General features: G+C 40.2%; 1 protein-coding gene across 1 annotated transcript in view; it reads left to right on the top strand.

Annotated features, from left to right (window-relative positions):
• Positions 1-9,911, top strand: part of EMC3 (ER membrane protein complex subunit 3) — a 17,901-nt gene extending 7,990 nt beyond the window's left edge. Inside the window, exons 4-8 of the mRNA XM_004368317.1 lie at positions 1,203-1,307; positions 2,305-2,386; positions 4,200-4,279; positions 5,637-5,719; positions 9,666-9,911. Coding sequence (XP_004368374.1) covers positions 1,203-1,307; positions 2,305-2,386; positions 4,200-4,279; positions 5,637-5,719; positions 9,666-9,794 — 479 coding nt within the window. The 3' untranslated portion in view covers positions 9,795-9,911. The remainder of the gene's footprint in view (positions 1-1,202; positions 1,308-2,304; positions 2,387-4,199; positions 4,280-5,636; positions 5,720-9,665) is intronic.
• Positions 9,912-13,733: the final 3,822 nt, after the last annotated feature.

Here is a 13,733-nt window from a genome sequence, read left to right as displayed (position 1 = left end):
TCGGACTAATCTTTTCCTTGTATCCCGTTCTCTTCATTCTCCCTTGCTCCCGAAGGGATGAGACCAGTGGAGTATTTTAGATGGCTGCTCACAGGCTTTTAAGACCCCAGATGCTACTCATCAAAGTAGAATGTAGAACATTGTCTTTATAAACTATGTTATGCCAATTGAGCTAGGTGTTCCCCGAGACCATTAAAACCAACCATTTCTTTATCAGACATACTGCTTGGACCAACGTACAATTTTTGTTCCAACAGATGTCTTAATTCCACTGATCCCAGTTGAGTGAAAAATAACAGCATCTTTAAAGAAAAGCAAAATAGGTTATTATTCTGTGTGGGCCGTCCTTTTTAGTCCTCCTTTCTTTAGGTGAGATCACCAGCTATTTTAAACCCATTCAAAAGGTACTGAAGTTAATGTTAGCATGTCTTTTAGAAACCCTGCAAGAAACAAAAGACCAATAACTGTATGAAAAGATACTTCAACTCACTAATAAATCAATGGAATTCAAATTAAAGCAAGATGCCCTTTTTAGGCCATTACATTGGCAAAGGTTGAAGTGATTGGCCAAAGCCAGTATTGTCAGGTCATGGGAAGTTAGTCCCCTCATTGTTGGTGGGAGTGCCAAAGAATGGGGCCTGGTTGAAGGGCAATCGGACAGTAACCATCAGTTTTAAATATACAAACCCCTTGACCCAGAAATTCTACCTCTAGGAGTTTCTCTTTTAGAAACACACAGACATGCAGAGATTTGTGTACAAGGTAGTTGTTGGCAGCATTCCTTACTGGCAAAAAAAAAATATGTTGGAAACAATCTGTAGGTCCACCCAAAAATTAATGCTGAAACCACCCAGTGGAATCCTCTGCAGGCATTGAAAAGAGTGAGAGATAGATGTTATACCAACATGGAAATACCATCCACAGTGTATTAATTTTTTAAAAATCAACAAGCAGAGTAGTAAGCTGAGTTTCCTTTTATTGTGTATATATAGAAAAATGGAAGGATATGCAACAAATAGTTAAAGTTGTTTAGAGAATCAGCTCAGTGAAATGGTCTACATCACGCCTTCCTATGTCATTGGAATTTTTCACAATGAATTTGTGTTGCTTTACTGGTCAAATAAATTAAAAATTTAAAAAAACTGAGAGAGAGTCTCTGCCAACCTAGGTAAACCCAGTTGTCTCTTGTGTTTTTGTCTTAGATCCCACTATGCTTACAGACATGATGAAAGGAAATGTAACAAATGTTCTCCCTATGATTCTGATCGGTGGGTGGATCAACATGACCTTTTCAGGCTTTGTCACAAGTAAGTTCCAAACCCGCACGTTTACTCCGTCTGCTCGTTTCCTGTGTCCCTCTCCAGAGAAAACCAACTACTTCTGAGACAATACATCATGGGTCTTATGGGCTCCAGTGGAAACAGAACATTGCTTGAACAGAAAAGAAAAACTTAATACGCTATGATTTTGTGGTTCGTCTCCCAAACTGGAGCCCTGGTAGCGTAGTGGTTAAAGCTCGTCTGCTAACCAAAAAGGTCGGCAGTTCGAATCCACCAGCTGCTCCTTGGAAACCATATGGGGCGGTTCTACCCTGTCCTGTAGGGTCGCTATGAGTCAGAATCAACTCAGCGGCAATCGGTTTGGTTTTTGGTTTCTCTCAAACTAATCCTAAGCTCATGGTGTGGACATTGTTTTTTTTTTCCCCCAATTTTTATAAAATTGCTATTAAACCTTACAATGTATGGCAAAATATGTGTAGTTCATCATTTAAAAAAGAAGTGTGAGTGCTTTTTTTCTAGTGAGATCTCAAACAGGTGACTTGCTGGTTTGCATCCGAAACTAACAGTATTCTGCTGAGTAGGATAAAGGGAAGCTTGTTTTGGCTTTGACTTCATTTGCCAGGTGTTGGAGGATTTGTTTATCTATTTGTTTGTAAGTTTATTTGGCTTGATTTTAATCAATTTGGTTTCTTAGTACTATCGTTCTTTGTGTATATATATTCCACTTAGGGTTTGACAGATTAGTGCACATTTTTTCCAGATTTTAGATCATAGCTCACTTTGAGTCCCTGCTTCCTCAGCAGTAGAGCAGCTGGTCTTATTCACAGAAACTTTAGAAGTGACATTTTGACTATTTTTTTTTCCTAAAAATTGTCACAAACTTCTTTATGAAAATCATTTTCCAAAAGCTGTGTGGTACAGAGTTCCCACCTCCTTGGGGAAAGAATATGCGCATTCACACTTAAACAGTTCTAAAAATAAAAAAGCTAGGAGCGATTGTGAACTTGTTCTTTCTTCTCTGCAGCCAAGGTCCCATTTCCATTGACGCTCCGTTTTAAGCCTATGCTCCAGCAAGGAATTGAACTACTCACATTAGATGCATCCTGGTAAGAACTTTCTTTTATTTAATAAAAATGCAAACCAAAATCTGAAACCATGCCTCTTAAGAACAAGATTTCCAGTTTCCACACTTGACTGGGGGAGATTTTTTTAAGGTTTTTTTTTTTTTTTTTTTTTTCATCAAAACCCCACTCAAAATGCTGTGGGTGGATTATAGCAACTTTTACATGATTCAGTAGTCTTGCCAAAGGAGAGAATGTGTCAGCCTCCTTCTTCTAGCATCTTGAGGCTTAGAAGTGTAGGGGTGGATGTGTCAACCCCAAAAGTGAAAAAGCAAGGAACTCTGACCAGGCAAACCTTTTAGCAATACAGTGTAGCTTATGGGAGTGGATGTTTTTATTACTTTTAGCAAAATACATTACTACTACTAATAACATTCATCATTTTCATTGGCACCAGTAAGTGTGCTAGATGTTTTCCATACGTTATCTCATTTTATTTTCATAGCAGCCCTATGAAGTGGGTGGAAGAATTGAGATTTGAACACACAGTCTTGTCAAAACCCAGCACTTAGGTCTTATTTACCACTCTATTCTTTATAGCCGAGCAATAAAACCCAGAATCTAAAAAGGTCTTAAAAAACACTGTTACAGTATCTGGAACCAAGTAGCACTTCTTCGTGTGATCTCTCCAGACTATTTTGTCTAAGGCTTCCTAAAGACTGCCATAAAAAGGGAGCCAAACAAGAAGACGAGGAGGAAGATGGGGTTGGGGGACACTAGTAGTAATCTTGACTCAACTCCTGGTTCAAGCTGAACCTGGTTGTATGGGAGGGGCAGGCCAGGCCAGATGCTGGGAAAGTTGTGGCTCTGGACCATCCACTGGAGGAGAAAAGCTGTACTTAATGCAAGTAGCATGCCTCTGTTATACCTCCACCTTCCAGTCTCTTTGGGCAGAACAAAAATTTTGTGAGCTAGAGAAAAGTTTATTTTTTCTCAGCATCTGGACTGGTCTCAGAATCTGCTTATATGGGCAAACGGGAGATAGGACCTGAGTTTACAGTTAGCTTAAGGTTGTATACGGATTAGTAACGTTATGTACAGACAGGTCAATAACTTGCTTGCAACCTGACAGAGTAACCAGAAATATTCTTGTGCTGTTGTGTGGCCCAAGTATCAGAATGAAGTATGGGTTTCTTTCCATTCATGTATCATTTCTCATACTCCTTTTAGTTTGTATTATATGCAAACATATTTATTTTATGGGGGCAGGGTGGGAACCCTAAGCTAAAGGAAGCCTCATGGTAAAGTTCAAAACTTGGAATGACTTTCCTAGTAGCCACAGTTCTCAGTATTGCAAGTATTTCCTGAAAGCCACCTTTAATCATTTTGTGTAGGTATGGAACACACCCACACTTCAACAGTGATTTCCTCTAGAGAATGGGATTCAGGACAAGAGATGCCTTTTAGTTTTTATTTTATGCCTTCTGAATTGTTTGCATTTATTATACTTAACAAGTGTATGTTAATGTTTTGAAAACTCATTGTGTAGAAAGGAAAATTAAAATAAACAAAGCGTACATTCCTTCATGCAAGGAAGCCCACCAGTTGTGAGTTCACTTCCTAGTACTGGATGCAGAAGAATTTATTATGTAGCTACATGTAGCAGTTTACCTAGAGAGCCATAACTATTTGTAAGGCTGCCTTAGCAACTTGTATTTCTTCTTTGGTTGTGCTTTGAATAAATAAAGCCTATCCCAGGTGATTTCTTTATATATGCTGAACAATTTGGGGTGATAGGAAAGTGTGAACTGCATTAATTTCCGAAATAACTACACTGTTTTCACTTCTGCTTTGCTAGGGTGAGTTCTGCATCCTGGTACTTCCTCAATGTATTTGGGCTTCGGAGCATTTACTCTCTGATTCTGGGCCAAGATAATGGTAAGAAGCATGTCAGGTTTAATAAGCAAATACCACCTACTCTTCTCGATAGATGAATCATCCGTGTCAGGGCCAGAAAAAGCATGTAGGTTTTGCTGTTTGTTAGTACAGTCCAGTATAATGTCTTGTTCCTTAAACTCATTCTTAAGTTTCTGAGGTGTTCTAAAAGAGTCTTAAAAATTCCAGGGGTCAATCCAAAGGCCTTAATTCTACCTGGCAATCACTGGGACAGTATTTGGTTCCCCAAAGTCTGATTGCCTCATGTGAGGGGTGCAGCACCAGCAATGTAAGCCAAGGGCCTAAAACTGAAAGAAGGCCTGGCTCTATCAGTGAGTTCATTGACTAGATGGAAGATGCTTCCTCATTTTGGTGAGGCTGTTCAGAGCTTGAACATGCCATGGGCCCTCACCCCAGAATGGAGGAGAAGGGAGCTAAAACTGAGCGAAGAAAGGGGCAAAGGGCACAGTTCGTCCAGAGTTCCTGCCCTACCATTTCTGGCTCTCTTATTTAATAGCTGTGATCTTAGACTAGTTACTTAACCACTCTAAGCCTCTGTTTGCTTGTATGTAAAATAGGAACTTTAATAGGTAACTTGCACAGTTGTTAGAAGCTGCTGAGGTAGAATATGTAAAGAATTGAGTAAAGTGCCTGGCATATAATAGTTGCTTAGTAACTACTGACTGTTGTTATTGTTGTTTAAAATTGAAATAAAGTTTAGAGCTCCCTTTACTTATCTTCTCTGCTACTATCACCCCCATTGTTCAGGAAAAGTAAAGTGACTTTCCCAGGGTCACATAGCCAGGGAGTGACAGGGCCAATCAGTGAACTAACCCGACATTGAGGGCCTCTAAGTGTCATTTAAGGACCGTTTTTCCCTGAGGGTGCTTGGGTACTTGCTGAACACTGGCACCCATGTACGTGTGTCTTTTTTTTTTCTGTTCCATTGGTCAATGGGTCTGTCGTTGTACCAGTTAACAGGCTTTTTTGACTACCGTAGCTGTATAGTAGGTTCTGAGGTCAGGTAGTGCAAGTCCTCCTACTTTATTCTTCTTCTTCAATAGTGCTTTACTTATCCAGGGCCTCTTTCCTCTCTATATAAAGTTAATGATTAATTTTTCCATTTCTTTGAAGAAAGCTGTTGGTATTTGGATTGGGAGTGCATTATATTTGTAGATTGCTTTGGGTAGAATTGACATTTTCACAATGTTGAAACTACCTGTCCATGAGCATGGTACGTTTTTCCATTTATGTAGGTCTCTTTTAGTTTCTTGCAGAAGTGTTTTGTAGTTTTCTTTGTATAGGTCTTCTACATCCCTGGTTAGATTTATTCCTAACATATGTGTGTCTTGTACTGTAGCCGCTGACCAATCACGAATGATGCAGGAACAGATGACTGGAGCAGCCATGGCCATGCCTGCAGATACCAACAAGGCTTTCAAGGTACGCTTGGCTCTCCCTTCAGAGCTTACACGCAGGTTCTGAAAGGTGTCACCAGAGAGTTACTTGAAAAATGGGTTCCCTGAAGGCAGTGTAGTATGGCTCTATTGTATTGATTTAAGTTTTGCAAAAATGTATTCAGTTTGTATTTGTATACGTCTTGTTCCTCTGACAGAATCATCTGTTAAGTAAACTAGATATTTTTGGTAGTTTTTCTGATTTCTAAATGCTCACCCAAGTTTAGTCCACACTGTAAATGAAGCTGTAAAAACAGTCCGATCAGAAGCACCAGGGAAACATTTGGAATATTTTTTAACCTTTTTGAATCTTGTAGACATCAGATATGAATTGCATCTAAAAAATACTTAGAGCCTTTTCATGAAATGTATCTGGGATTTGTAAAATCCAGTATAGTTTTTTGTACAGCAAAATCTCACTTAAATTTTCATAATTAAAACATCTAGTGAACTAGAAATAGAAGGGAACTTCCTCAACCTGATAAAGGACATCTGTGAAAAACCCACAGCTAACATCTTACTTAATGATGAAGGACTGAGAGCTTTCCTTCTAAGATCAGGAACAAGACAAGGATGCCTGCTCTCACCAATTCTATTCAGCATTGTACTGGATGTTCTAGCCAGGGCGGTTAGGCAAGAAAAAGAAATAAAAGTCATCCAGATTAGAAAGGAAGAAGTAAAACTATCTCTGTTTGCAGGTGACATGATCTTGTGTGTAGAAAATCCTAAGGAATCCACAAAAATGCTGTTAGAGCTAATAAATGAGTTTTTAACAAGATTGCAGGATACAGATCAATATACAAAAATTAATTGTAGTTCTACACACTTAACAATGACGAATCCAAAAATGAAATTAAAATAATTTCATTTCCAATAGAATCAAAAAGAATAAAATACTTAGGAACATTGTGCTGAGTGAAGTAAGTCACGAAAAGACAAATTCTGTATGATCCCATGTATATGAAATATCTAGAATATGCAGATATCTAGAGACCAAAGTCTGATTACTAGTTACCGGGGGCAGGAGGAAGACTGAAAGGGGAATCTTAGCTTAGGAAGCATTGAGTATCTGTTAATGGTGATGGAAAAATTGGCAACAGATACAGGCAATGGTTGTACATCATAATTAATGTAGTCAATGTCAAGCAAAATATCTAGGAGTAAATTAAACAAAAGAGATATAAGACATGTACACTGAAAACTACCAAACATCATTGAAAGTAATTAAAGAAGACCTAAATAAATGGAAAGACATCCCATGTTCATAGCCTGGAAAATTTAATATTGTTAAGATGGTAAAACTCCCCAAATTTATATGCATATTCAGTGCAATCTCTATCAAAATTCCAGCTGCCTTTCTTGCAGAAATTAAGCTGATCCTAAAGTTCATATAGAATTGCAAGGATCTGAGAATAGCCAAAACAATTTTGAAAAAGAACAAAGTAGGACTCATACTTCCCAATTTTAACACTTACTACAAAGCTACAGTAATCAACACTGTATGGTAATGACATAAAGACAGACATATAGATCAATGGAATACTATTGAGAGTCCAGAAATAAACCCATATATTTACGGTCACCTGAATTTTGACAAGGTGCCAAGACAATTTAATGGAAAAGGAATCATCTTTTCAACAAGTGGTGCTAGGACAACTGGATCTCCACATGCAAAGGAGTGAAGTTGGACACCTACCTCACACCATGAGGAAAAATTAAGTTAAAATAGGTCAAAGACCTAAATATAAAAATAAAACTATAAAACTCTTAGAATTAAAAACATTGGCATAAGTCTTCATAGCCTTGGATTAGGAAATGATTTCTTAGATATGAAACCAAAAGCACAAGCAACAAAAAAGTGGAACTTTGTCAAAATGAAAAAAACTTCGGTGCTTCATAGGACACTATTAAGAAAGTGAAAATACAACCTGCAGAATGGGGGAAAATATTTGCAAATCATGTATCTGATAAGGGGCTAGTATCAGAATATAAAAAATTCTTAGAATTCAACAATAAAAAGACAACCCAGTCAAAAAATGGACAAAGATTTTGAATAGACGTTTTTCCAGAGAACATATACAAATGGCCAATAAGCACATGAAAAGATGCTCAACATCATTAGTCATTAGGGAAATACAAATCAGAACCTTAATGAGATACCACTTTACCCCCTCTAGGATGGCTAGATAGGAGCCTGGGTGGTGCAAGTGGTTTGCAATCAGCTGCTAACCTAAGAGGTTGGCAGTTCAGACCCACCTAGCGGCTCTGTGGAAGAAAGACCTGGTGAACTACTTCCATAAAGATTACAGCCAAGAAAACCCTATGGAGCAATTCTACTCTGTAACTCAGTTCAACTCTGTTGCCATGAGTTGAAATTGATTTGATGGCAACAATCGGGTTTAGGATGGCTATAATCAAGAAGATGGACAATAATAGGTGTTGGCAAGGCTGGAACCCTCATATACTGTTGGTGGAAATGTAAAATGGTGCAGCCACCTTGGAAAACAGTTTTTAGCCGGTTTTCAAAAAGTTAAACATAGATTTACCATGTGACTCAGCAGTTCCACTCGTAGGTGTATACCCAAGAGAATTGAAAACATATAACCACAGAAAAATTTGTACATGAATGTTCTTAGCACTATTTATAATAGTCAAAAAGTGGAACAACCCAAATGTCCATCAAAAGATGAATGGATAAACAAAATGGGATGTTCAGGCATATATATACAATTTAATATTATTCAGCCATAAAAAAGAATGAAGTACTGATATATATATACTACATGATGAACTTGAAAACATGCTAAGTGAAAGAAGCCAGTCACTAAAGACCACATATTATATAATTCGATTTATATGATATGTCCAGAGTAAGCAAATCCATAGAGACAGAAAGGAAAGTAGTAGTTGCCAGGGGCTAGGGGAGGGAGAATAGAGAGTGTCTGCTGTTGGGTACGGGGTTTCTTTTTTGTGGTGATGAAGTGTTCTGAAATTAGATAGTGGTGACGGTTGCATAACTCTGTGAATATATTAAAATCCACTGAATTGTACACTTTAGAAGGATGAATTTTATGGCATGTGAATTATATCTAACAAAAAAAATATACCCAGGAGCTAGCATTTGTATTGCACATTAAATCTCACAAAGCATTTAAAAAAAAAACTTAATAATTAAAGGTCAAAGAACTCAGCACTAATAGAGTATTTGAGAAATGTAATTTCTTGGAAACTTGAATGCATATTAATTTTCTGCTCAGCATATTAATAGCTTACATGCAAATGATTATATTCCAAAGCAGTTTTATATTGTGTGCTGTCAGATTGTTCTAGTGATGAGATCATCAAGAATATCAAATTACTGGACTCACAAACTGTAATGAAATGCCATTATGTAGGCATGAGGTGGGAGAATATGTTCTTACACCCCTTGAAGGTATGCCCGGCCATTTGTGTCAAAGCACCTTTGACCCTTCATGACTTAACCAGATGCCAAGTCTTTCGATGAAAGGGCTCAGAATCACAAAGCACTAATTTGTCTCTTGTACATCCCTCAAAGCTAGTGTCTACTACCTGTATTTCCAGCAGCTTCGTGAGCGTGAGCTGATGAATGAGAGGCAGTATGTTGGCAGTGAATTGTAAAGGTTAAGCACTGGGGCTTTGGAGTCAGGCCTAAATTTAAATCCCATCTCCACTGGTTGCTAACTCACTGGCCTCAAATTATCTGACCTTGCTTAGCCTTGGTCTCCTTATCTGTAAATGGCCCTCCATGGGGAGGGGGCAGGGACAACACTTTCCTCCTAGGATTAAATGTGTTGATACATGTAAAGAGTTTAACCCAACTCCTGACCCTGAGTATGTGCTCCCTAAGGGTCAGCTGTGCTGTCAGTGACAAACCCTCTTCTCCCTGGCCCTGGTGTCCTCTTTCTTTGCAGACAGAGTGGGAAGCTTTGGAGCTGACAGATCACCAGTGGGCGCTCGATGACGTTGAAGAGGAGCTCATGGCCAAAGACCTCCACTTTGAAGGCATGTTCAAAAAGGAATTACAGACCTCCATCTTTTGAAGAGCAAGCAGGGATTAGCTGTGTCAGGAACTCGGAATAGCGCTTAACCTTGTAACTTTCGTTTGAGCCAGAGCCTCTCAGAATAAAAAAGAGGGTGCATGAGCTGGCGGGCGTGCAGCAAGGATCATTCTTGTCTGAGCCAGGTTCCCCTTTGTGTTTGAAACTAGAGGAAATGAGGAGCATGTGCTGGGTGACTTATAGGGAGAGAGCTATTTAAAAAATGTTTTCAGTTTTCGTTCTGGTGACTCTAGTAATGAAACTCTCAGAAAGGGGGAAAACTCAAGCTAGTGATAATATAATATATAAAAACTTACCAAAAATTCTGTGTTTGAAAAAAGCATCGTCAATTTTAAGTAATTATTCTCTACAGTCAACCTAATTCAAACCACAGTAAACTCCTATTTTCTTGGGATCCAAACACTCTGCGTTTTTACCTTTAATTTTTCATGTTAGTATTTTTATAACTTTCTTTGCAAAAGTAGTACGTTTTCATTACCGGAAGTTTAGAAACTATGGATGAGCAAAATGAATCTCCCTGTATTGTTCATCTTGAGCCTACAGAATGACAGAGTAAATATGTCAAAACTGTATTCAAATAAACTCTTTCAGAGCAAATGCCCAGGGCCAACCTTCTATATCTCTTAATACTGTCCAGTGGAAATCGGCGACCCTGATACACTGCCAGATTCTCAAGTGCCTTTGGGATCATCACAGATAGGTCAGGTAATGTGAGGTCTTGATCTAGAGTTCAAAATATATCAAATCCACTGAAAAGTCATTGGTTCTGTACTGTATATGGCTACCCAGTTGAACTAAAGACCTCATTTCCCAGTTCTGGATAAGAGAGGGTCTGTATATCATTGTGAGAAGGGAAAGAGGGCAGTTGCTGACAGGCAGATAAGTGTTGCCCAGGAATATTCTGTCTAGATTAAATGTCCCAGGAAAGTGGCAGGGTGCCATGTCTGTACCAACAGGTGAATGTAATTTGCATGTTGAGCTCTGTAATCAAGAACAAATGACTCTTGACTCTACTAATTAAACCATCCTGTGTTCTCTTCTTTACCTCTAAGAGTGTTGCCTCTGTGGGTCCTTAAGAACCTTCTGCCAACAGTTACATCTGTTGTTGTCTTAGACTGGGTTCCTAGAGAAACAAAACCAGTGACACACATACATACATACATACATACATACATACATATATGTGTATATATGTATGTATAGAGAGGGGGAAAAAGAGATTTATCTCAAAGAAATGGCTCATGCAGTTGTAGAGGCTGGCAAGTCCATGGGTTGGGCATCAGGCTGGAGGCTTCTCCTGACTCACATAGCCGCAGGGGCTGATGAACCCAAGATGGGCAGGTCAGATGGCAGGCTGCTGGCTTACAGGCTGTGGACAGGCTGATGAATCCAGGATCGGCAGTTAAGATGGCAGGCTGCTGGTTCACAGTCTCTGGAGGACAACAAATCCCAAGATCCTCAAGCAGTACAGCAAAGTGCTGATTTAAGTCCCAAGAACCGGAGGTCACATGATGACGAGCCCGACACACTATCCAGAGTGAGCAAAAGCCAGTGAGCTCTGCCAGAACGTCCATATATATTGGGTGCAGGCCTAAGCCCTGAGAAAATTCCCCTGTCAACTGACTGGCTAATCACATCAGATAACATCATGGAGGTGATTACATTGTATCACAAAAAGGAGGATAACTACAGCTTACATAACTGCCAAACTACTGAGAATCATGGCCCAACCAAGTTGGTACACAACCTTAACCATCACAGTCTAACCCTTGTCAACCTGGCGCCTGTACACATCTCCTTAAACCATACACAGTCTCTAAATAAAGACAATTACAAAGTCATACTTGCACCTAACATGATATAACTAACATGAGTACAACCAAAAATGCACTAACCCTGTTTACATCTTATATTTTACAAGTGAAGAAAACAAAAATATTTGATGTACACATACAAAGAAGGAGTAATTATACCAATTACGGTCCTCATTTCTATACCTGGTTATGTGTTCGTAACTGGTATTTAGAACTACCTTCTTCCACCACCCATTCCATATTCCCTTTGCCCTCAGGAAGCACCTCAGCTGCTTGTGGTTCATAGCCTGGTGAGGTGACCCAAACCTTCCTTCATTCCTGTAGAGTCTGGTCCATTAGTAGTAATGTCGGAATTGGGTTGCTGTAGTTTTCCATGAACTTTAATCACAGGGCATAGTAGTACTAAGAGACGTCCTAAGGGATCTCCTGTATTCCAGACATAGTCTTCTTTACCTCCTTTATGTAATTACCAATCTAATTTCCCCTTGATAGTCAGGATCAATCACACCAGCCAATACAGTAACTCCCTTCTTTGCCTGTTAACCCAGAGGCATGAAGAGCCCAAACTGGCTGGGTGGCATTCTTCCAGTTTAGTGGAATCAATGATGTGTCTCCTGGTGGAAGCATTCCTCCCTTTGGAACTAAGACCTCTAGACACGTAGAGCATAGGGTCATGGGGACAGGAAGCAAAAATTTTGTGAATGGGTCACTAAGGGTAATAGTGATGCCACTCCCATTTCCACCCCTTGATTCCTGAACCCATGAATCCTGGCTATGGGAGAAAGAGCACCATATATTGGACACTGGTTTAGAGCATATACAGCCTCCTGGAGAACATTGCCCCAACCCTGCAAAGTATTGTCACCTAGCTGGCACTGTAATTATGGCTTTAGAAGGTCATTCCATCATTCTATCAAGCCACCTGCTTCAGGATGATGGGAAACATGGTAAGAACAGCAAATTCCATGAGCATGGGCCTGTTGCCACACTTCATTTATTGTGAAGTGAGTTCCTTGATCAGAGGTGATGCTGTGTGGGATACCATAATGGAGGATAAGGCATTCTGTCCACAGATGGTAGTTTTGGCAGAAGCATTCCATGCAGGGAAGGCAAATCAATATCCGGAGTGTCTGTTCCAGTAAGAACAAAGCACTGCCATTTCCTTGATGGAAGCAGTCCAGTGTAATCAACCTGCCACCAGGTTGCTGGCTGATCACCTCGAGGAATGGTGCCATATGGGGGACTCAGTGTTGGTCTCTGCTGCTGGCAGATTGGACACTTAGCAATGGTTGTAGCCAAGTTGGCCGTGGTGATTGGAATTCCATGTTGCTGAGCCCATGCATAACATCCATCCCTGCCACCATGGCCACTTTGTTCATGAGTCCATTGGGCAATGATGGGAGTGGCTGGGGAAAGAATATGTCATCCTATCCACTTGACTCTTAAAATTCCCTGCCAAGGTCACCCTTTGGGTAGCATTCACATGAGACACCTATCTTCACTTCTTGGGCCCATTCAGAGAGGTCTGTCTACAAACCTCTTCCCCATACCTCTTTGTCTCCAATTTTCCAATCATGTTCCTTCCGAGTCCCTGATTATCCAGCCAAACCATTGGCCACAGACCGTGAATCGGTATACCATCACACACTAGGCCATTTCTCCTTCCAAGCAAAGTGAACAACCAGGTGCATAGCTTGGAGTTCTGTCCATTGGAAGGATTTCCCTTCACTACGTCCTTCAGAGAGGTCCAGAACGGGGCAGCAGTGCTGCTGCTGTCCGCTTTCAAGTGCTGCCGGCGTATCGCACAGAACCATCTGTAAACCAGACACGAGTTTGCTGTTCCTTAGTCAACTGATCATAAGGACCTCCCCATGAGGCCATAGGTGCCGACTGGGAGAGGGAAGGTAGTGTGACAGTAGTAGAGACATGGGCATTTGGGCCACTTCCTCATGCAACTTGTGCTTTCAGATCCTGCTCAGGCCCGATCTCGTATATACCACTTCCATTTAATGATCGAGTGCTGATGTCCATGTCTAGCTTTATGGTTCTGTGGGTCAGACAACACCCAGTTCATGGTGGGCAGCTCAGGCTCAGGCTGCATGGTGAC

This window comes from Trichechus manatus, unplaced genomic scaffold (assembly GCF_000243295.1).
Source record: "Trichechus manatus latirostris isolate Lorelei unplaced genomic scaffold, TriManLat1.0 scaffold00001, whole genome shotgun sequence".
Classification (NCBI taxonomy): domain Eukaryota; kingdom Metazoa; phylum Chordata; class Mammalia; order Sirenia; family Trichechidae; genus Trichechus; species Trichechus manatus.
The sequence above is the reverse complement of the archived record's forward strand: the minus strand, read 5'-3'. Positions and strand labels throughout refer to the sequence as shown.